This window comes from Sylvia atricapilla, chromosome 7 (assembly GCF_009819655.1).
Source record: "Sylvia atricapilla isolate bSylAtr1 chromosome 7, bSylAtr1.pri, whole genome shotgun sequence".
NCBI classification, from domain to species: Eukaryota; Metazoa; Chordata; class Aves; order Passeriformes; family Sylviidae; genus Sylvia; species Sylvia atricapilla.
In genome coordinates, this window is record NC_089146.1 from 14,372,357 (window position 1) to 14,397,238 (window position 24,882).

At 40.2% G+C, this 24,882-nt stretch overlaps 1 protein-coding gene across 1 annotated transcript in view; it reads right to left on the reverse strand.

Moving 5' to 3' along the window:
- PPP1R1C (protein phosphatase 1 regulatory inhibitor subunit 1C) overlaps window positions 1-21,902 on the reverse strand; it is a 48,121-nt gene extending 26,219 nt beyond the window's left edge. Inside the window, 4 exon segments of the mRNA XM_066322710.1 lie at window positions 499-536; window positions 19,211-19,271; window positions 21,609-21,716; window positions 21,718-21,902. Coding sequence (XP_066178807.1) covers window positions 499-536; window positions 19,211-19,271; window positions 21,609-21,716; window positions 21,718-21,861 — 351 coding nt within the window. The 5' untranslated portion in view covers window positions 21,862-21,902.
- Between the last annotated feature and the right edge of the window lie 2,980 nt (window positions 21,903-24,882).

Below are 24,882 nucleotides of genomic sequence, written 5' to 3' on the forward strand. Positions count from 1 at the left end.
GAGAAAGAGATCAGGGAATTGGAGAAACTATGCAAGGGGAGTTTAGAAAATGAGATTGGAGGAGCCAGCTTTGAATTCTTGTGCAGACAACATCACTGCCCTGCCTGCTGTAGGTTTGACAAGTGATGGAGAGGGTGGGGATGTGTTTGAGTGCCTTTGGGTCCCAGCAGTGACCTGCACACCCACAGCAATGTTCGGATGGGGTGAGCTGGCAGGGTCACCTTGGCTTTGCTGTGCTTTCACAGGCCATGGCAGCAAGGCAGAGGGGAAACCTGCCTCTCCCAGCTCTCTGCTGCAGGGGGAAGGCAGAGCTGGCAGAACACACAGCTTTACACTGCCCTGCTTAAAAAATGATGGTTCATGAAAGGCTGTCTTACTGCAGATGGCATGACAATGTAAATAAAAGTATCAACTGGGATGAATCAGTAAGTTTCCAAGAGTTTTTAACAATAGAACTATTTTAACAATAAATATATATAAAAAAATAAAAACACTTACCTCTGCCTGTGAGATGTTTGTTCTCTTCTCATCTTTTTCTAGAGAAAAACACATGCAAAAAGTTAATACAGAAGCATTTCTTGGTGCTAACCCTTGTAACTCTTCCATGAACTTACAGCACTGCTGTAAATAAGAAATTAACCTTCTTATTTACAGCTTTTCTTTCTCATTGGTGTGTCTCAGAAAGCCAGAGGCCCTGATTAGCATTTAGACATAGGCTCTGCATCTGAAGCACTTAACTCCCACTTTTGTCTGTGAGTAGAGCGAGCGATGGAGTTCCTTCAGCAGCAGGTCCTTTGTCCTGGCTGGCAGCAGGGCTCTGCACTGCCAGTGGGGCTCTTGGGTACAGGGCTGCCTGCACAGACACTGAGCTTTCTCCTGCGGTCAGAAAAGGCCTGGGTGGCAATTGGTGTGAAGCAAACTCACAAGGGGTTCTACTGCACTCAAATAATAACAATCACCTTGGATATTAATTCAGCAATACTGGTGCTGAAGACTGCTTCACAGTAATATGCAAAATTAACAAAACAAAGCTTTAAAAAGAGCAATTTTTACCATAGAAATTTCATGACATTACGGGACAAATTTTTCTTGAAGCTTCTTAGTTTTGATGCCTTAATTTGCTTTAAGACTATATGCATGGCAGAATTGTCAAAACTTGAGATTTCTAACAAAATTAAGTGCCTCTGAAAATCTGTACAAACAACAAAGTAAGATTGTATGACACAGAGGAGGCTCAAGGTTCTTCCTAACCATGGCACATAACCAATTTTTGTATGAGATAAATTATCTCACTGCTGTTGTCTTCATGTGGTTAATGGCCAGAAACTGTCTGTCTTCTGCTGATGATTTCACAAATATTTGACAAGGATCGTGCAGACTGTTTGATACACAATAGTTTGGAGCTCTAAAATAAAATGTCATTAAAAACACAGACATCAATCTCTCGCTGTTCTAAAATTTTCCACTTGCAGATATCAGTGTGTAGTTTTCACTGAGGTGTGACAGACCTGTAAACATAGGTCTGAGCAAAGAATTAGGTCTAGACGATATAATTTCATGTGATTTATTCTCTGGATATTGGGTGCTTGTGGTGTGCTGTGTGTGGGGGGATGAGCCAGCCCATGCAGCTGGATCAATCGCATTGTCTATCGCATTCTTTACCATTGGCTCTGTGCATCTAGCAAACATTAATTAATTTACCAGGTTTTTCAATGTGTGTATTTCCCATTACCTCTCTCTGGAAGATACTAAAATCACTCATACTCAGGGTTAAAAGGGTAGGTGAAAACAGTGCTGATTACTAAAGCATGATCCCACAGAAACAGAATTAGACAAGACAATCAGGAGGCCAGTTTCCTGCCATTGACATTTGTGTGAACTTTGGTAAGGTCACTGATCTCCTCCTGGACTTCCCTACCTGTAAATAAGTACAGCAGTGTCTATTTCAGTGTAGAAGTGTCTATTCAAGTCCATAAAACACTTTGGGGTACGAGGTCAGGCTGGCTAATTGAGTGACTATTTATGTGCTTGAAGCCTTTCTTACTGGGTGCAGACCAACACCTCAAGGAATCAACATCGGACTATTTTTTTTTATTATTATTCAGGATACTGGATTTAGCTTAAGTACTGAAATTTGGAGAAATCAGGAACTTTCAGCAAAGAACAATAAAGAGTAAGTTATATCTCATTCCTTGCTGAAAATCTAAATTTTTGCAGATTAAAAACATATTTTGTAACCCCAAGATGATGTTTGCATAAGGAACAAAACCTGACATCAGTAGCTTTGTTGTCTTTCAGGCCTTGAATCTTAAGAATGTGTACAACTCCAACCCTTTGGGCTTGCATAGTTAGTGTTCTAAGTGACGTGACATTAAAATTATCAGAACTGGAACATTTACAGCCTTTCCTTTCACCCAGCAGCCTTTATATGACAGGGAACTTTGGGAATAAGGACTGGTCCTGTATGGAGCAACAAAACCCACATATTCATATCCATTCATATCTAGGGCAAATAGTCCCAATGAGAAGCATCAGACAACATGGACATTTAAGAACAACCTATAAAATCACATAAACTGACAATTTTCTTAATCAGTAAATAGAGATCAGAAAGTAGCCTAAGGGCCTGAAAGATACAAACTCAAGGCAGGAGCCATGTTTCAACTGAGTTGTGAGATGAAGGGAAAGGTACTGCTGGCTGGAGATGAAGTTTGGGCAATGGTACATTTTGACACGAGTTTCTTTTTGAGGACAGAAGGAGGATCGCATGCTTATTTTTGACAGGTATTTTGATGGATAAGACTCAATCAAGAATGTAGATTTTTAAGGAGAGGTGACAAGGAATGGGAACAAGGGAAGCCTAAAGCCCAGAATGTCATAGACTGAGGCAGAGAGAATAAAATAAATCCTCTATGTATAGAGGAGGAAAGGATGAAAGGCAAGGGGGTCATGGAAGGAAGACAGAAGAGCTTGTGAGTAGGTGAAGTAGTAAAGAGAGACAGGGACACTGAGGCTGTACCGACAGTAAAAGGGGAAATTTAGGGATGACAGAGAGCAGAGCTGGAGTGCAGTGTGGGCTGCAGCTGAGGCAGGAGCTCTCTGCCTGGCCAAATCCTGGTCTAACTGAGGAATTACATAATTAATTGTGTGAACATCCCTCCTTGGACAAAGAGGGGCTTTCCAGTATAACTTATAATGCTTTATACCGTTACTTATACAGCAGTTTAAATAAGTTAATGAAAACATGTTTTTATAGCAGTCTTACTAGTAAAACATCCTTGTGAGAGTAAATGAAAGTAAGAATTAATGCTCTCCCTGCAAAAGGCCAGTACTGGCATCGAGAGATTATCTAGAAAATCTCTCTGACAACAGATTTTATTGTGAGAATGGAAGGTACAAAGTAAGAAAAAATATAATCCATTAGCAACTGCAAATCAGATATTTCCACCACCGGAAGTCAAACAAGCCATACATCTCCCACCCTCAAATCCCTCTCAAATCCACTGACAATTATAAACTGAATATCTTTAGTGAACTCTTAGAGCATAAATTCATCTTGAGAAGGGTCAGGAAATAATCAGAAACTAAATCACAAATATCAGAATGTGATATCACTTGATTCACAGGGCAGAATGAAATCTGGTTTGTCAACATCCATTGACAACTGTGCAGGCAGGACTCTGGTCATAAAAAAAATCACAGTTATACAGAATGAGAAATTCATTTTTCATGTTTATAACTTTACAATTATATCAGGGAAAATGTGAAGAGATCAGCTGTTTCTCTTATAAATGAAACAAACCCCAGCCCTCAGTAGGTAACTTCTTCTTACAGGTTTGCTCTCTTTTTGGGGCCAGAAGAAAAGAAAATGAAATTCCATGTTCCTTCCTCACAGACCGTAACATTGTTGACTGAACACAATATAGCTCTACTGTATTCCAAATCTCAACATACAGCTTTTTTTCCTGTTTAGCTTATTCTAGGCTGCTCTAATTACTAACAGGAATCCAATCAGTCGAGTAATTTCTTGATAGTTTTGCTGGCTTTGTTTTAAAGAGGCATAATAGAAATCATATGAGGGCCTGAGAATGGGTTTGTACATACCCAAGTGGGGGTATGTAAAAACCAGACTGGAGCTGTGTTTAGAGACTTTACACCAATGATGAGGAAAAAGCAGTCGAGGACTTTCCCTTGTGCTGGGTGAATAATATTTGAGCATAGAGTGATCCTTACCTTATGTAGGCTGAAGCATCCCCTGGCAAAATAAACAGGATTTAAGGCTTTTTTTTTTCTGTGTCCTCAGTCAAATAAATATGCAAGGAAGGGTTCAGTCTGAAGGGTATTCCCATCAGTTGAGAGATGTGCACAGACTTTCTGAAACAAAGCCTCGGGTTTTTTAAGGATAGTCACTTGTGAGAGCCCATCTGGGTGCACAGACCCCTTTCAGAATCAGAGTTCTAAGCTTTAGCCTTTACCCAGGGTAAAATCTCAGCCACTTGCAGGGAAATCTGGGAATAAGGACTGGTCCTGTATGGAGCACAGACCCCTTTCAGAATCAGAGTTGTAGGGAAACCTGCAAGACCTGGCCCGACCGTATCGCTGAAATAGGCTGAAGAAACCCGTGGGGTTGTCTCCCACACAGGGCTGTTAGCAGAGCACTGTGAATCTTCACTGACCCCCAGCTGAGCTGATCTAAGGAGCTGAGCCCCCCCAAAGGTGTCCCTGTGTGAAGAACCAGGAGGAAGGAGGCTGATTGTAGCTGGAGTGAAATTTGCTCGCTGGTGCAGATCCTTTCCTCTGTGGATCTCCACTGCTGTGCAAACATCGTGTCCGTGCTGGGGGGAAGCTTTGTGGTCGTTTTAGAGCAAGATCAAAATTCATCTGCCTTGCTTCTCCCCCTGGATGATGTTAATGCACTTAGAGCAGCCACGGAGGGCAAGAGGTGACCTGTTTTAAAAGAGTTGGCCTCTGGTATCACCCATGGGCTCTGCAGTGGTCTCCTCCAGCAAAGGCTTATCTCATCCAGCTGAGTACTCTGCTTGCTTTCCCTCAGCAAGAGTAAATAAAAGCCTTTTCTGCAGGGTTTCAGTCAGGCACTGGAGAAACAGAACAGATCAGAGGCCAGTTTTTACACAAAAGAAACTCAGTAAGAGACTGGTATAATTGTTGGAGGAAGCGTTTGGAATTTTCCTTGGAAAACACAGCCAAGCAGATAAAAATCGCAGGGGGCTGATAGGTTTGGACTTAGGCAATTTTAGAAACTAAAACCAGAAAATAATCCTTCATTCTCCTGCCATTTAGTGGCAGAAAAATTTTCTGAATTTTCGGAATTTTCTGAAAATTATGTTTCGGTAATTTCACATTTCAATTTCCCCATCAGTAAAAGAAAATAAATCTTTTTTTCTGATAGTTTGCCTTGCTGATGCTTGACCACCCTGATCTATATTAGGTATTGGTATTTGTAAAACAAGCTCATTTAACTCTGATTTAGAAATTGACCAACTTATTTCTTTTTTCTGCTATCACAACTACTTTTCCTTTCTTCTAGAAGACATAGCAAGATCAAAAAGTGTTTATTGTTTTCTGTTTGCCTGAGTCCTAACAACACATTGCCACACCAGCTAGCATCACATCACCTGTTACTAAACCACTGAGGTAGGAAAAGAAAAAAAAAAATTCAGAAAAGACCATCCTAAAAAGTGCTTACATGATTAATGGTTTGATTTTTCGCTTGCTGGGGTTTTATTTGCCAGTGTTTCTCAATGAGAACTTGACTATGGGTTTAGATGTCATTCCATTTAATTACAAAGAAATCCCCTGGTAAGCCCTCCTGGGGTGAGGGGATGCTGCTGACGATGTTCCCGTGGCAGGAGCCGGTCCCTAGAGGCTGAGGGCAGCTGCTGTGGCTGGAGCTCCGCTCCCCTCCGCAGTCAGGCGCCGGCAGCGGCCAGCGGGCGCTGCGCTGCTGCCGCATCTCACTCGCTGATCAGCAGCTAAATTACCGCTGGCCTTTGGGGGAGCGCTAATAACAAGGTTTCTACAGCGAGCTTTAATGAAAGCGTAGGGCAGAGAGGAATTTGCTCTATGCAGAGGCATTTGCACGCCTATCTACCGTGGCAGGAGCCTGCAGCTCAGGTGTGCAGTTTGGGGAAGGTCCCACACTGCTGCCAGCGCTGTCACCAAGGGACCTCTCGTCCCTCTGTCACAGAGATCATAGCTCAGCTTTCCCCAACTAGCTCCCGTCTCTAACCAGCCCTTCATACTTCGTTAAAGTACTACAGGCCAAATCAATCTGCTCTTTGGACATTTAATATTTTTTTTCCCCCAGGTAAATCAGTTATTTAAACAACCCTGTATTTCCCACCTTCAGTATTCAAGTACCATTACTCGTACTGAGAGTAGGGGCTGCAGTCTCCTTTGTTAGCCTAAATCCTTCCTCATGGTGCTCAAAGTCAGCCACGAAATGGAAAGAGCAATCATTCATTTCCTCCTGATGCACGCAACAGCATCTGATCCAAACATCTCTGATCACACAGACAGTTCTAAGGACCCACTTTAAGCTGCATAGCCAAAAGAATATGAAATAAAGCCACCTTTCATAAACTACACAGATCAAAATTTATTTAAAACTTGCATTCTGGTAAACATAATCCATTTTGGAAGAAACTGGAGACATTACAAACCTCAAATGTGAATCTGAATCTATTTGTTTACATCACATGATTCCCAGAAGGGAATTATAGTGCCTGATTCACCACCTTGTTACTCCAGATTCATGCCAGACTCATGGAAATCAGTCTCATTTCACTGGCATTAAACTAGAATACAAGACTGATGAATCAGGTCTGCAGCCTTACCACAGAGCAATCATTAATTACTAAAAGAAGCACAAAAATCATCCTTCTCCTAAGCATTTTGTTCCAAATTTCTCATTCTACCTCCCTAAAATATGAATATTAATATAAGACAAATTCTAAATAAGTACCATAAATCCAATATAGCTTATCAAAATATATTTTAAAAGAGAGTTAAAATTTAATTATTTTCTCCCTTCTTAAAAGAGAACTAAGTTTTCTCTCTCTTGTCTTGGTGTTGCATTTCTGCCTGACTTTGTGGTCTTCTGGTTGCTGCCAGCTCTGTAAGGCTTTATTCTGATTCTGTCCTGGCTTTGAATGACTGAACATAAGACAGGTTTTGTGGAAAAACCTGTCATGAAAAGGGTAGTTCCATGCAGAATTTTCTTTTTCTGGAACACAAGGGGCCCCGTCCTGCTCCATGAGAGAGGGTCAGGTGAGCAAGGCACCAGGAACAGAGTTCCTGATGTGAGGTCCTGGGTCTGTGACATGGGGACAATTCCAGAGCTGGCAGGTCTTCCCAGAGAGGTAATCAACCCAGGGAGAAACACAATGAAATAAACATCCTGTTTGGACAACTAATGTAAAGATTGGCTCTAATTCACAATATAAACAATGCTAGACTTGAAGATGCTTTCTTCTAGTTGCTTTCTAAGCAGCACAAACTCATCTTTGGTGAAGGAAATGGAGACAGCTTCCAAAGAATGACTGACTAAATACAATTAACCAGGAAGAGGTAAGTACTTTGTTTTTTCTGTCAATCCCTGAGATGAGACATTTTCTGGACCAAGCAAAAATCTCTGACTAAAATACCAGAGTGACTCTGAGCTAAACTTTTGATGTAATTTGCAGCTGACCAGCGTGGACTCCTGGCATCAGGGAGGAACCTCTGGCAGGACCACAGGATGTCACTGCAGGCAGAAGCTCTGGATCAGGCTTTGCCTCCACATTGCTTTGAAGCCCCCTAAAGTTTACTCATTCCAAAGAGATACCACTTATTTAACAGCCAAGTACTTCTTTCTGTTTCCAGCATGACAGAGTTAAGCTCAGTCAGAAACCTGTGGTGTCTGCTATGGTGTGACCCTTGGCAAAGAGGAGTTCATCAGTGCCTGTTTCTGCTGGGTGTTAAGGGGAGCTGAGTGGTGCTACAGGCAAAATGAGTCCCACAGGAGTTCAACACATGGTCAGTGAAAATCCTGCACCAGCAAAACAATCTGGGTGAAAGGAAATGTTGGGGAGAAGTGAAAGACAATTGTTTTATCACTGACTTTATTAGGCCATAAAGCAGCAGCAAGTTGTGCCATTGACTTAAAAGTCAGTATTTTACCTTATATATACAGCATGAATTGGTTAAACAAAACAAAACGGGAAAAAAGGCAAAATACTTTCTCATTTAATAAACTAATCCTAGAGTTAGTGTGACTGGGAAAGAACTTCAGCCATACATAAACTGCCTCTTAGTCAAAACTCTTGTTCATTATTTAAACTAAGTAATAACAGTCATATAAATATCCACTTCACCCTTGAATGTCCAGGTTAGTACATTCAAATAAGTAAAAATAAATGAGTCAAATTGAAGAAAACTGCAGGGATAACTGATGTGAAATTTAAAATCCTTGGTCTATTGGGAAAGCTCTTGGTAAACTCAGGTCTCAAAATGAGCAAAGTAAGACTTAAAAGATACATGATGGTCTATTTATGACGTTTTTATGCACAGCTACTTAGAATCATTAAAATCTCCCACTTAGATTGAAACAGACATTGGAAAAAATCCCTTGTTCTTGCAGCAAATAAATGTAAACCAGGAAGATACGGATTTTCTGGCATGAACCAGAAGGGAACTGGACAGCCATCACTTCTGGGTGCCCCAGGCAGTGCTGGAGGGCCAAACTAAACTACAAGCAAACCCTAGAAAATTAGACTTTCACAGACATACAGAACCAGGCAGAGGACAAAGACTGCGAGGTAGACCTGAATCACAGTATGTTGTCTCAAAGTTGTCCAGCTGTGTAGGAGAACCCACCTCATTGTGAGGTTACATTGACATAGGGGCTGTTCTGACAGACGTCAGTAAAGATTGTATCTTTGCTGTATGGAACATGGGCAGTTTCCACACCCATAGCATACTGTCACCTGGCCTGAAACCTGGCAGGGAAAGACAAGACTCACAGGAAGGAAATAGGAGAGCAGTGGAGATAAAAAAGGGTTTTGAGAGGTTAGAAGAAGGCCAGAGCTGTTGAGAAGCTGCTGGCGAATACTCAGAGAAACAGGTTTAAAGAGCAGAAACATGAGCCTGCAGTGAGCGTCCCCAAGTAAATCAAACTGCCAGAATACTAAATTTTATTTGTTAATGATTTCTACTGTTTAACCAAATGTACCCAACTCTCATCCTCAAAAAACTTCCCAAGCAGCTTGCAATTATTTTGTATATTGATGAAGCAATAACCATGTTATTAGTTTGTGAAAAGACTTAATGGTGTCATTAAGTATTTTCAAATACCGAAGGAGAACAGGTACCTTGAGCAGACACCTACCCAGGGCTGTGAGTCCATCAGTAACACTGGGCAGTATCAGTAAAGTGCTCCTTTCCATCTGCTTGCTTGCCTTAGGTTCAGTCTGTGTTCTAATGACTTGAAGAGGCTGAAGATCTAAATACAATACTTAGGCAAAGATCATAAAGTAAACCCCATGATTACAAGAAAATAGTGCTAGCAAATACCAGGATAAACTTTTGAACCATTTTCTAAGAACTTCATGTGCAGGAATCAGTTGCGATGGAAAATGGCTCAGAATTGCCCTACTGATTGCAATCTTTGTATCAGTGTTACAGCTGCAAATGCCATCACTGTCAGTGGTTCCTTTTTTGACTGGGAGCTGTAGGAATATCCTAAGCTCTAAAATAAAAACCAGCAGCAGCAGCCAAAACCAAAAAAACCCCAGCTAAACATTTCTTAGCATGCTATAGCTCATAAAACCATTTAAAATGTATCTGAACGTGTTTGTACATTCTGGAAAGTGACGTTTGCCATGGGAGAAGAAAACATACAAAACAATTAAATTTTTCCTTAGCCAGTGATTATTTTTGCTGCCTTAGCGATTTCCTTCCTTTTGGAATAATACCTCAAGGATTTCAGTAAGAATGCTTTGTAAAGGTAGTGCTAGCCAATTCCTTGTGGCTTGCTTGTGGTTGGAGTGCACATGCAGAGAGCTCCTCACACACATGTATCATCTTACATGTGAAACATGTCAGCTACTAATAATAGTTCTTCTTGGAGGTTAGGACCCTTTTATACAAAAAGGAGATACAAATATCAGATTGGTATTTGTTGGGTTTTTGAAGCCTTCAAAGAGTCAGCAATTTCAGGTCCCACAATCTCATTCTTCCCTTAAGCACAACTAGGTGGGCTGGAACAGCCCAGGGCAATCACTGTCAGCTCAGAGTAAGTCAGCTGTAACTTCCAAAGGCATTTTTCAGAATTTCTACTAGCCTTAGTACATACCAGAGACAGAGGGGACCATGGATTTGCTTTGTACACCTCCGTCTGTACTGTCACAATCGGAAACACCTTGTTGCGATTCCTTTGGAATTAGCCACGTGTCCTATGGGACATGCTATACACATTAAAGCCTAGGTCACACACCAGCACCAGCATTTCAGGAGGCTCGAAAGCACACCTCTTAACAGTAACAGCCTGCTTCCTGTCCACTGTACTCAAAACCAGACTGTAAAATCTAATGTTGGTCAGGATCAAAAAATCTTCCAGATCATAGTTCTTTAAAGGAAAAGCTCTTTTTAATCTCTTACCCCCGGTTCCGCCTCTCCCCACCTTCTTTTTAGAGCATCAGCGCAACTCCACTTGGAAGAGAAAAGGATACAAACTAGCACTTAGTAATGCAAACCTGTTGCTTTCCAGCCAACTGGACTTTTAGGTTAAATGGCTCTCTGATTCTGCAGCTGTCCTGCAGATCCTGATACAAAACCGAAAAGACAGAACAAGCACTTCAGCTGATGCCAGAGAATCTACTCTATGGAGCTGGCCAAGGAAAGAGCAGGACAAGTTTATCCAAATCTTTCCCTTCTACCACTACCTGACAACAGCTATGGCAGGGAGCTCCAGAAAGACTTGAAGGGAATACTGTCGCTGAATGCCTTTTGGGTGGTGGAGGCCCTGTGCAGAAATGTTTAGCTTATGGGATGTCCAGGTACCAGGATAAGCCACAGTGCAGGGAGCAATAGAGCTCACTGCTGTATTGAACTTCCAGTCTGCCTTGCTCGTGTTCATTTTCTGTGTGACTTTCTCTGCTTGTCTTATCAGAATGAAGGACATGGCCTCAGGCAGAGAACACACCTTGACAATGCACCTTCATCCACTCAGCACTGCTGACTCTGTTAGTGCAGTTTGGTTCCACAGGACGGATAATACCAAGACAATGATTCCCTGTGGGACACCTGCACGCTGGGTATCCCAGGGAAAACATGAACTAAGAAGGAGCAGGTCACTGTGCTTCATTCTGCTACTTTGATAGTCTGTTCATCCTCCAGAAAAGACATCTGAGAGAAAAATCAGAGGTGATTTTAGATACAGACACAGGAATAACGTCTTGAAGGGGAGAAGGAGAAAACAGAGCTCCTTTCAATCGACATAAGCTTAATTCTACCCCAGAACTGCTTTTGTTACTATAAAAAGAGACTTGACTGGTCCATCTGATCTTGCTTCCACCAGCTGATGACACAGGCAGCTCAGACTCACAGGAAAGCAAAGCTAAGTTCTGCAGCTCCCTGCACTCTCACTGAGTTTCTGCAGCCTTTTGCAGTTGGCAAAACTTTTCAAGACTGGTACATTCAATTTGTTTAGTCTCTGCTGGATTTACATCCAGATTCATTAAATTCCTGCTTTTGATGTATTTCGAAGTGAAGTTTTAACTTCAATTACGCTGGATAAAGAGTTAATTTTTGCCTCTAAAAGCTCAATAAATGGGCTACCTTGATTGATGCTTTAAGTGCAACCCCTTCCCAATATTCTGAACATAATGAGGTTAGTGCTAAAAGCTGGATTCTCTCTCATCTATCTGCATTATCTATTTATTCCACACACATCACCATGGTAAAAGAGTGCTGCATTAAGTGCTAAATAGCAGAGGTCAGAGAAACCCTGTGTTGTATTCTTTTCCCCTCAGCAAGGCTGAAACATCTATTAATGGATTTCAGTTTATTGCCTGATGTGAAATAAAAAATATATTGAAAATATCAATATTAGCACATTATTGAAGTTTGATCTAAACATAATCTCAAAACAAACAATCTTGACATTCTTGTTTAAAAAATTTTGTCTTATAATGTTTAAATGGACCTTATTTCAAATATTCTCTGAGTTTTTTGCCATTTAACACCCTTTTCCCAAATACAAACAGAATCTTTGCCATAGGCTAAACCAGACATACTTTGATCTAACTATTTTCTTAAAATGCCATCAACACCCCAAATTGTATCCTTATGTAGTTGTATTAAATATAACTTAAGTATTTTGCTGATAAGAAGTAAATACACCTAGGCACCTCATTTTTTAACTAGAAAACTCACCGTCTATTCCAAATTCTCAGCAAAACAAACTGTATGAGGTGTGTAAGTATTTGGCACAGTGTAAATCTGTTAAGAGCTCCTCTAGCAAAATATTAAGCCTTATGAAAGCAATAAAGTTAGAATCTGTCCAGCTAACTTCCTCAGCAGGTCAGGCAGCCATGCCCAGTGCTCTTCCCTACCCACAGCACGGCTCTGTCGTGCTGTATACACAGAGGTGATAACAAATGTCAACATTCCAAAAGCTTATCAGGCCTGACACTGAATGATCAAGCAGCTGGAGAGCTGTAACGTGAAGCCATGTCTATTAAAAAGAATTTGCAAATAATCTCCCGGGGTGGAAGAAGGCTGTTTCTATGGTGCTTTTGTATAAGGAACAAGGAAAACAGATGAAGAGTACAAGGTTCAGCCGCTAAAAATACCACATTCACTTTCAGATAGTTCCACGGACATTGACCCTTCCAACACAAAACCAATAGGAGACAGGGAGCAGGAGCAACAAGGAAAATCATGGTACACATTAGGAGTTTAGCTGCACTGGTAATTAAAAAATTATTCCAATTCATTTCTTGGGTATTCAAGGCTGGAGCAAGAGTAATGAATTAATGCAATTCCATCCATACTGGGAGTAAGTAAGCTTCTGGGGCTTTGACTTCATGCCCTCTCAGCTGCTCCACTTCTCTGATGTAGCTACAAATCTGAGTCCTGGTTGTGAATATCCAAACTCTATTTCCATCCACCCTCCAGAGCTTTTCAGGCAGGGTTTGCACCCTGGACTTCCCCATCTCACAGAGGGACAGCAGGCTCTGGTGAATGGGAGGGATTCATTCTTGTTGCCATTAATTTATTCACTTCAGCCAGCTAGGAGAAACTAGTTCATATGGGTCATGCAAAATGTACCTGTACAGTCAATCACTAAACACTGAAAATAAAGGAAACATGGATAAAAATAAGCATGAAAAATTCAGTAAAATAATTGAATTTTGACCAGAACATCTATAATAATATTCTGTTTTGACTGTCTCTGTGTATCTGTCAGACCCTTCACTGTTTACTGACTAGAGAGCCAGCCCAGACTCTATTTGGGCTCTGCATGAAACAGTACATGTTTCTGTTTCACACTATGTGGTTTACATTACAATTGCTAAAATATTCACCGGAATGCTTCTATTTGTGAATTACTGTGTTCAGGACCACAAAATTTGTGAAAATATAGCTGACTGCCTTGGTGATAACACTCAGTCTAGGCACAGCACTGCCCACTGCATCCCAACCAGCTCAGGCCTTGTCCTCCAGCCTGTGGTCCTTACTGCACTGCAGGGAGCATGGCAACTCTTCTGACAAGTGATGACAGTGACATATCCTCATCCTCTCATGAAAATAAAGCATCTTCATGAAATGGAACATTTTCATGAATGATGAAAACCCCCCCATTTTTAAAAAATTTCATTGTTTTTTTCTGGAGCATGTGAGCTGTTCCTTCTGGGCTGAATAAAGAACAGCTCAAGCACAAGTTCTTGACATTTTTTTCTCTTTTTTAAGTCCTAGAGCTTTCATTTTAGTTTTCATGGAGTCTGTATTCACACTGCATATGTGTGAGGAACTTTTGCTGTGCCTTGTTGCAGGGAAATCCATGGGCCAGAACTGCAGAATAAATTCAGAGTAATACAAAAAACGCATGTGAGCACAGTGTAAGAAAAAGGGATGCCGTTTGCCACTGAACATTCGCAGTCACACATCCTGCAAACAGAAGGATATTTTCAAGCACAGACACTTTCATCTCTGTTCTGGAACCCCTATCACCTGTCAGGCCTTATGCAATGTTTACTTCACATATTTCATTGTTTCACTGTGTCAGACAATCCCTTCCAGCACAGGCTGAAAGAACACAAAGGTCCTCAGTGCCTTGACAAGAAGTGCCTAATCTCTGAACATCCTGCTGCCATCAGGATAATGTACATAATGTACACGGGGCTATACCAGTCCTCTGGTGTGAGGGAACACAAATGTTCTTCATTGCTTATTGACATACCTCCACAGACTCCTGGACCAATATAAAAAGAGACAGAATACTTAAATGGCATATGCATTTAGCATAGAGAAAGACCAACCAGTCTGACCAAAAAAAAAAATACAGCTAGTGACAGTTTTTATTCACCTACTGCTTTTCTGAAGGCTCTATTACCACATTAGAAGCCTGAATTTGCAATTGAAAACAGCTGCTATTTGGCTTACTCACTCTAGCTCTTGGACCAAAGTAAGAAGTACGTCCTACCAGAATCTCAATCTTTTGAAAAACATATAAGTTTCCATGAACTCTGAGATCAAGAGTTTTCTGCTGAGATTTTTCCTTGAGAAAGTGTAGCAGAACTGCTTGACAATGTTCAGAAATACCTGCTTCCTACTAAGTAGGCCTTTTCTTGAGCTCAGTTTATTTTGTCTTGGAAGAAAAAAAAATACGTGACCATTAGTTCTAAACCAAACATATTCACCTAGAAGCACGATCCAACTAATATTAGTCAGTAACCTTAATGCTGGGCAAAGCGACTCACATTAATCCCATCAAGAATGTGGTGCTGGAACAGTTTGTATCAGCAGAAAAGCACATCTGTCTGTGGTAATGAGATTTACTGTGCAGGGAAAGTCCAGGAGTGTCTAAAACCAATTTAGCATAAAAACCTCAACTACTTTGGGTTGTCATGGAATTGACAAAGGTGTAAGGACAGATTTTCCTCCCACCACTCACCTGGCTGTGCTGTTTGCTGCTGCACTAAACACCCAGACACCCATGAGGCATCTCAGCAGAGCTCTGGGGAAGTGACAGTAAGCTGAAAGGCATGGATCCTCTCTGGATAACCAAAAATCAGCTAGGAATGAGAAAACAAAACTGATAATGCCCAAACGCGCGCTGCAAGCACCTTCCTTGTTTGGAGACAGGTACAGATTGCTTTTCTTCAGGTCATGATTTCCAGCATTCAATAAGTTCAGATGTGCTGTGTTATACTGGGAAGATGTATTTTATATTGCTTTTGCAGTGATAATATATCATTCCTTCTTTGAAACGAGATTTGCAAAGCAGAAAAAGGCAGCTGCATTTCTAAACACTGAGCAACATTTACATTACAAGCAAGGAAGTCAAAACAGGCAACAAAGCAGAAAGGGGAGTTGGAAACAGCAAATACATAGAAAATTTAGATACACAGAAGTTTATCCCAATGTTTACACATATTCTAATGCTTCAAGAAGACTGAACATTTTGACATAATTTGAAGAGCCTTTGCCAGCCAGACTGTTTGATGTTGTGTTGGCTCTGTGACAAAGCCAGCCTGTACAGGAACGTTGGCATTGTATTCTGATCAAAGCGAGCCCTAATGGTATTAAACCTGACTTGTGGTCTGATGTGCTTTCCTCCCTCAGCTATCCATTCTCTACTTTGCTACCAGCTTTTTCTTGAGCTGTTGCATTATGATATTCTGCTGGTTTAAAGCGTGTTCAGACTTTTATTTCAGCTAATAAGAATTGATATTCCTTTATTTTCTCCTATGCTGGGTATGGAGACAGGAGGCTGTGCCTACACAGAAAAGGCGGCTTGTGATGGTGATACTCAGTTTCTGTTGACTACAGGGATATTGTAAGGGGAAAAGGAAGCAGGAGAACTTTTACAATTTTTGGATTAAACACTTGTGTAGTGTAATAGTTAAATATGTCTTTAAAACTAAGCATGTGCTTATGTTCCTTTTATAAAAGGCAGGTGTAGAGCAACTGTGCTATAGCAGGAGACGAGTGTGCCCCATGCACCACCCTCACAGGATCAGATCATTTGTGTAGTTCTCTCACTTTATACTTCTCTTTGCCTTCACAGGTAGTAAAAGGGCCTTACAATTTCAAATAAAAGTAAACAGACTTGATATTACAAAATCAAACATCAGATGCTCAGAAAATACAGCTCCATTGATGGCAACCAAAGCACAATAAATTTAAGACTTCATAACTCAAGTCTCAGTTTGCTAGTGCTAGTTTCTCTGCTCAGAGGGGGCACAACCCATCTAAGAGCACTTTACAGAGAACTTACAGATAGAGTTAAGGATTTATTAATTTCTATGTTGCATCACAAGGTCATATCCTCCACTGAATCACAGTTGCTGCTGCAACTCAGATTTCTCTTTTGTTGACTGGGATTGCACTTATAGATGATGCCAACCTGAGCATGAGAAAATGTGAGAGTCAATGATGCTGCAGGCTGGATACAAGCTTCACATTTATCACCTGCCTTTAAGTCACTCAGTGTGGTCCAACACTGTCTCCTCGGAAGCAAGGAAGTCAAGCAGACTCTTCTTACAGTTTTTGAGTAGCTGTCATTGGTTTAAAATGAGATAAGCTGAGCAGATATTCCATCTTCACTTTATAGCACAATTGACCTGACCTAAACAGGTGAAGACATATCCCTATCAAAGCTATAACCAGCATCAGGGATGGATGAGAGGACTAAATAGAAAACAACTTTTAGATCTTTTTACAGAAAAACTCAAGCTGAATTTATTATGAAGTTCTCAAATGTCCAAACACATTTTATTGCCTTCTGGTTTCCAGATGAGTGTGCATCCAGAACACCAGAATACCACAAAAATGCTACTTTTTTTCCCCTGCTGCAATCACATGCAGCTGTAACAGAAGACTATAGAAAAGTCTGTTTCTTAGAGAATGCCTTCTTTTCAAAAAAAAAAAAAAAAAAAAAAAAAAAAAAAAAAAAAAAAAAAAGAAGTTTAGATGATTTGAGTAAACTTTGCAGGGACATCCAAACATTTAGAATTGCATTAGGACACTCATTTCAAACTCCCTGAAGCACATCCTTCACTAGCTCCTTGCTCCTAATAAAGGAAGTGGAATACTGCAGTGGGTAAAATTCAAGGGACAGGAGTCTCGTTTAGCCCAGCTCTAATAAAAAAGGGTGCCTCTGTCAGTCCCACTGGAATTCTCTGCTGCTTGGTTTCCCCCTGATCTAGGGAATCACACTTCTAAAGCATTTGTTGGACTGTCAAGTTAGCGCACTTACTACCTTTTTCTTTTTCTTTTTTTATTACCTGCATCCATTTGCAGTCATGAATTTACTATTTTTGGAGACAAATTTTATTCAGCATCCCATCAAATTCTATTGAAAATCCAGTAACCGATCAACATTTTGGGGTTTAATCAGCAGGGTGTCAAGAAGCCCTAGGACCAGCTGACTCTGAAAGCTGAAGGCATAAAACCATCTCAGAAGCTGTAGAGCACCTTGCAAGGTGAAGACCACAAAAGCTTTATTTAGTGTTTTCCCTTCCATTGTAAACCTATTGTCTGCCTTTGCAACCTGGCTTCACAGTGCTTGTGCTCAGCAGGTTCCCAGAGCTGCCTGCACACACCCTGTCCAAAACACTTGCCCACATTAAGCAAGTGACATCCTATGGAAATCTGTGTGATCTGGTGAAGGGCAGGAAAATGAAGTTGCTTTTAAAGTTTTTATTTTTATCCGGCTTTATGGAAAACTTAAAAACAGGACAAGGTTATAACTTAGCCAAATAATAAGTTCATCAATAGTAGTTCCCGGTATCTAGAAAGAACAAATAATATCTAAATAAACAAATCTAAATAAGTGAAGATAAATACTAACTCATGGGCTTATATGGAAGTTGGCTGAAACTTGCAGCAATCCTGACTCATAATAAAAATGATTTATTTAAAGACTTATTATGAACATTGCAGGAAAGGTGATAACAGACATGCACCACTTTGTTTACAGTAAAATTTCCTGTAAATTAAAGAGTTCTTATTCTTTGTTTGGTTTTGATTTGGTGTTGTACCAAGTATCTGTTTATAAAAGGAAATATGACGGTACAAAGTGTACAAAGTGAATTGCAAAAGAGATTAACAGTCAAGGTGAATTTGCTTTAAATTAAGTCCTAGCAACACAGACAGTGTAGATCTCATTATTATCCCATATAGGTAAAGAAAGTTCAAGGCAGACCTTTCATGCACCATTTTTGAGAGCTGAACTACCAGAAATTCGGGACAGAAAGCTACTCTCCAAAAAGATTTTAAAAAAAGATTCAGGTAACTAAGAAATATGGCAGGAAAAAAAAATATTGCAGAGCACAACAAAGGAAAAGTTTATTATAAAGTAGGCACTGTGTTCCAAGGGATTAAGTAATGAGGATTTTGTCATTTTTGTGGAGTTTTTTGTTTGTAACACTCCCTAAACATTTTATTAAAGAATCTTTCTGAAGTTATATTTATATGACAAAGTATGTCTCTACCTCAAACCCTTCTCCTGGATGAAGATAATGTATTCAAAGTTGAGAAAGACTAATGAAAAAACAGATTATATGTTTTATAAGGAAACTAGAAGAGAATATGTTTTGTGGAAACAACTCCTTCAGCTGAATAAGCCCTGGAGCAAGCTTTGTGTCTCTAGAGATCAGACTTCATGGGTCTCCAAAGTCTCCACTGAGGGAAAGAAAATATTTGTGGATAGAAACACTGGACCTGGGTCATATTAATTCTCCTTCTACATATAACCAAGATTTACATGGAGGATAAAATTGTGAAATCAGTGACATTACCTGAAGACCAGGAATTACATGTGTTCATGGAGTTTACTCCAAACAGTCCTAAGATCTATTGTTTGAAATTTAGAGCTACAAAATTAATGCTGGGGTTTTAAAATCATGTAGTTAACCAAAGCAGTTTGCAGCCCATCCTGTGTGTACTAATTCAGTGGTTTAGAAGGTATGTCAGCACTCACCTGGGGGCATGTGTTCATTCATGATGACGAGTGATGCTGGCGTGGGCCTTCTTTTCCTGATCTGTAACAGATGTAAAGCAAGGAGAGTCATTAGGGCTCATCAATTGCCACACAAACAAAGCAAAGCAAAAAAATCTGTCTGCTGTCCTCCAGACTATAGACCAGGCAAAGTTAAAAAGGAAACTATTTAAAGAACAGCAGCACTTCACTGTCTTACTGACAGCTTGTCTGGTCTGACAGCAATCAGGGTCATGCTGCTGCTTGTTCTGGGAGAACAAAGGCATAGGGAGAGCTGTCCAAAATACCTTTAGGATTTGTAATCATCTTAACTTAAGTTTTTGGATATGTATTGCCAAAAAATATCAGTCATATCTTAAAATATTCACATTTAGCTTTGCGTCAGGAAGATGATTGCTGTAGTTTGTGAGCTGGTGTGTGCAAACACCTGGTACAGCCATAGCTCTCACAAATAGCAGTATTTTGCAAGTGCATTTCAGAGTTTTTCAGGCATGCCTTCCAATGAACTTCTTCACTGTTGTCAGGGGTGCTACTACTGTTCTTTAACTAAAAATACTCTGGAAATAAAAAGAATATTTCCAATACAGCAGATTTTACATACAATATATAGTCCTGAATTGTATACAATTCTTCAGAGTTTATCTGGGTAACTACTTTTTGTTCCATTAACAGTGGCTGAACTGCGTGGTATTGGAATACCTCCTACAATGCACACATTTGCACTGAAAGCTTTGTGTTGCTTCATGAAAGCCTCCAGGCCTGATGTTCTATTGAATTTAAGAGAGAGACCGGGAGCATTTAAGCTAGAAACCATTCTGACACAAAACCTCAATGTCAGTGCATCTGTTCTTTTTTATTTGCTGAGCCAACATCTGTATTTAGCTGGGTTCAAATTTTGCTTTCAGAGGTGTAAATGGAAAATTACATCATCAGGTTTAATGGATTTATTTCAGATTGGTGTAACTGTAGCTGACTGTAGAATTTACTATTTTAATTTCATCACACACCCACAGTGAAACTGTATAGCACTTGGAATCAAATTCACAACACACAAAAAAAAGGACTGCCCATAAATATTGGGCAGAAAATAGGCTACAGCATTTCAAAAGCCATGGGAATTCCAGGAAATCCTAATCCGATGGTTCTCACAGATTTCAGAAAAATACCAGAGCACGTTCTGCTTGAATTCATTCTGTAAGGTACAGACATCTCGCAGCTCAGAAGTGCCTATGGACAAAATGGGGACCCAAAACAATTCTTTTCTGCACCCTTCTAATATTTTGCATTCAATGGTCACTCGCAACTCATTGTTTTCTGGAAAAGGTGCCTGCCTTTGAAGAGACAGAACATCAGAATATTTAGGAAACCAGATAAACGCCCTAAAGGTGCAAATAATTTCATGGTAAATGGTATGGAACTTTCAAGGTTATAATATTCCCCTGATATCATCTAAAATCAGACATACCCAAATAGAAACAAACGTTGAGAAGAACTTGTACAGAGTCACGTAATATACTGGGTCACCTCATTAAGATTTTTCCAGTTTTCTCAGAAGACTGCCTGTGACCTTTTTTTAGGAACATCTACACATATCTGTATATAGCAATAGATATTTTTCTCCTCCTTAGACGTCTGTACTGATACATACATACATACATGCATACATATATATATATATATGTATCAAGTATCAGTACAGTGTATATATATAGTATTATGTGTATCTTTTGGGAATGAGTTAAAACCTAAAATAGTACACACATTATTCCAACAAGGACATAAGTACAGCATATTTACACTTGTATATATTCTTCAAGCATCTAAAACACTGTAAAATTACTTAAAGGCTGTAAAAAATCATGAGAAATACAGGAAGTAACTGAAATTATGACGATTGTGCAAAACATTAATTGTATTTTCTCATGTTAAAATGAAAGGTAAATAAGAGGTCTTCTTCCCAATATTTCTCTTAGGTACCTATTATCAACCTTGTGCTTTGCTTTTTAGGTACCTATTGTCAGCTTTGTGCTATATATGTACATAAAATACGCTTGAATTGATTTGTTGAGAATGTATTCATTGAATGTATTCCTGTGAAATCTAAGTATCAGGGTAGAAGTGCAGTTACAGAACAGGCACAACAAACATACACTAATAAACCTACCCAAGGTGAAGAAGCCCTACTCTGGCTGGAGGACATATCCCTCTCCCTCTTTATGTATATCGGACATTGCTATAACCCCCAGAGCATTTCATCTGCAGCCTCACTAATATAAGTGAGAAAAGCCTTTAGGCCTCAAGTATCACTTGTTCTCAGCCGCATCTTGCCCCATTCCTACCCCATTCCCTCCAAAGAGCGAAGGAAACTCGTCTTCCTTACCTGCTCAGCTGCCTCGGGATCTATCTGGCTCTGGAAGAGGGGCACAGCGAACTGTATTTTTTTGGGGCTGTTGGGCTCCATGGTGGCGCTGAGGTGAGGCAGAGCAGAGCAGAGGCAGGGGCTGGCTGGAGGCTGTGTGTGTGACTGTGGCCGGCGCCGTCCCCGCAGCCAGGCTGGGGCTCCGGGGGAGCAGCTGGAACTCCCGACTTAGCACGGCGATCTGTGTGAGCCCAGCAGCTCCCTTATTCCACATCCACAGAGATGCCACGGGCTTGGCTACTTGCTTCTTTTTTTTTTTTTTTTTTTTTTTTTTTTTTTTTCCTCTCTCCCCTCTCTTCAGCAGCCCTTCAGATCCTCTCAGCAGAAAGCTGAAAGGAACAATAAGCTAATTGTGTACCAGCTCACTTCTACATATGCCAAGCATTCACTCAGAAGCTAATTGAAAATGCAATACTAGCGTTGCATGGCCTGGAGCCTTGGGATTTGAAAAAGAGGATCTCTCCACCGTATATTACTAACTGGCTGCTCAGAAGTGCAATGCAAGCTCCCTCTGAGTATTGCTGATGGGCTCTTAATTATTGATGAACACAAATCAGGAAGTTTTCTGATTTTGGGGGTGGAGGTAGCAGAAGGGGTGGACTCAAAAATTCGATCTCTGTTACAGTGTGCCAGAACAGCTCTCCTCTTTCCACATATCAAAAAATTCCCCTTGCTATTTCAAATATTTTTTAAATCTTACAGTTTTAGACTCTACTAAATCTTACAGGAAGATTTTTGGTGATGATGCTACAGAGTTGCCCACAATTTCGTGACGTTTCTCTGGTGGGTTTGCACCTTAGGCCTGGTTTGCAGGTTTAGACTGTGATTTCTTTTGGTGGGCTCAATTTCACGTGACTCCAGATCCTGAGAACACCCACACTGGAGTCAGCTCTCTGGGCTCCCTCATGCAAGGCACATCAACATCGCATCCAAGTAAAGTGGGATATAGTGTTTACTCAAGATTACATTTTCTCTCCATTAACCCTAGGAAAAGGAAAGATGATTCAGACTAGTTAAATCACTTTTGGATAACTAAAATTCAGAGGCTAACTCCTACTTAAAGGTACAAAATCTGTGCCTCATTCCAAGACCAGGAAAATAATTTGGTCAATCATATCAATAGTACTCCTTTGTGAATATAGTTGATTTTCACTTGTCATTTCATGTTAATTCCAGAGAAGTGCGTGAAACAATACCCAGCAATCACAGATTTAACCCACGTCTTTGCAAAACTCAGAGGAATTTGAAAATGTTCTTAGTTCAGGCCACTGAGAGCACTAAGGATTTTCCCAGCTCACCACAAGCTTATGGAGTCACTGAGTGCTTTCCCACCTGTGCCAGTGGAGGAGGCGGGGAAGGAGCGAGGATTGTGCATGAGAACAATGCACCGGCCGTACACACAGAACAAACCAGCAAGTCAGACATTAAATACTTGTTTGGCTTTGATTTTTGCAAATTAAAATCATGGCACGTGGTTGGAACACAGGCTGTTTCTGAACACAGGCAAGCACACAAGCTAGCTGGTTTATGAGGGACCTGATAAAGCTTAGGAGGTGAGGATACACTTTAAGTCAAGGATTCAGTTGGCTCAATGATCAAAAATAACTCTCAATGAGGGCCAAAATTCCCCTCTTCATGCAAATCAAAGCTACTCTGACCATAGTGGTTTCCAGCTGACAGCTACTAGCTGGCAACTTTCTTATTAGATTTCTTTTGATAGTTTAGGTGGCATTAACTTACACTTCTGAATCACAGAAGACTTTGGTTGGCCGGGGCCTTCAAGACATATTTGGTCCCACCAGCTGCCTGAAGCAGGGCCTGAGACCAGACCTCTGAGTCCTGAATATTTTTGGTGCTTAAGTGAAATGCTTAGTTTCATTTACCACAACAAATGAAAGAGATGCACAAAACACTGATATTCAGTGTTTCATTTGACCATTCTTGAGCCTTCAGTATTCCCTACAGAGAAAAACATTAGTTGCTTTATAGACTTTCTACAAGTAGAGCAAGAGTGCAATTGTGCAGTTGTGCTGGCACAACGAAGACTAAGGCACTGAAATAAGAGAGGCACACTCTGCTTTCACTAGGACAGTTAGAGAGTTGTTTTCAGGATGGTCTAATTATCCAGTTTCACAAGTCCTTATTGCACAGATGTGCCATTATCTTCAGTGACAGCTTCAGACATACCAGGGGTATATACACACCCACATGTAGAGGGTTTAAAATGGGGAAGAACATATGCAGGGGCCTGAAGTTGTGGCTTTCCTCTTGAATTTTCAATTTTCATTGAAAGAAAATAATGTTTGTTTTTTGCAGTCCCAGATATAGCAAGAAAAAATGTTTTCCAGATGCATTGCTACCATAAATAATAATAAATGGTCTATTTTACATATCGAGTTTCTCTAGAAAAAAAGCTGTTTTCCATAAAATATCCATTCTAGACATCTATAAAACTTCATGTATTAAATTGTACAATTGCAATTCTATTATATGCTACTGATTACAGGAGCTACAATTATCATTGCAAAGGCTTAACATTGCTTAAGTTAATGATAAAGTAGTTAAAAAAAACATATACAGACAGTAAAAATTTATTAAAATATTAAGTACTCAAAGAATTATAACTGTGTTTCAGCTCTAGATTGCTGGACACTGTTGTCCAAAGGAATCGTGTCTCAAATGCATATTTATCAATGGTATATAAGAAAAAAAGCTCAACAACCTTTCAAAATACCCAAACCAACAAAACCACTTTTTGGCAGCTTCTGAAGGGAGACAAACAGCAGGACAGAACACAACTCAAGGACAAATCCTTAATGGGGCTGGCTAGGATTGGGAGAGAGGCCCCCCAATGATGTGACATGCAAGTATTTGCTTCCTGCAGCTTTTCTCTCTCTGCATATTTGGAGCTGGCTGCCCAACAATCTTCACATGCACTAATACAATAACAGTGTTTTTAAAATAGTATTATAGGCATACACTAAGAGAGCACTCAGATATAGCATTTCAGGATGCCTACCTTGGCTGCCTCTTACACCAATTTGCAGCATTAGAAGTCTCCAGGCAAAGTGTGCTAGCATTTTCCATAAACTGCATCATATTCTGGGGAAGAGCTGAAACACATTTAAGTACTGACACATCTTCTGTTTTTAGTGCACTCCCCACAATTTCAGTTTCAGATGCCTTCATGATTCAGCTAAAAGTGTAATGGAATGAAAAATAATATTAATAACTG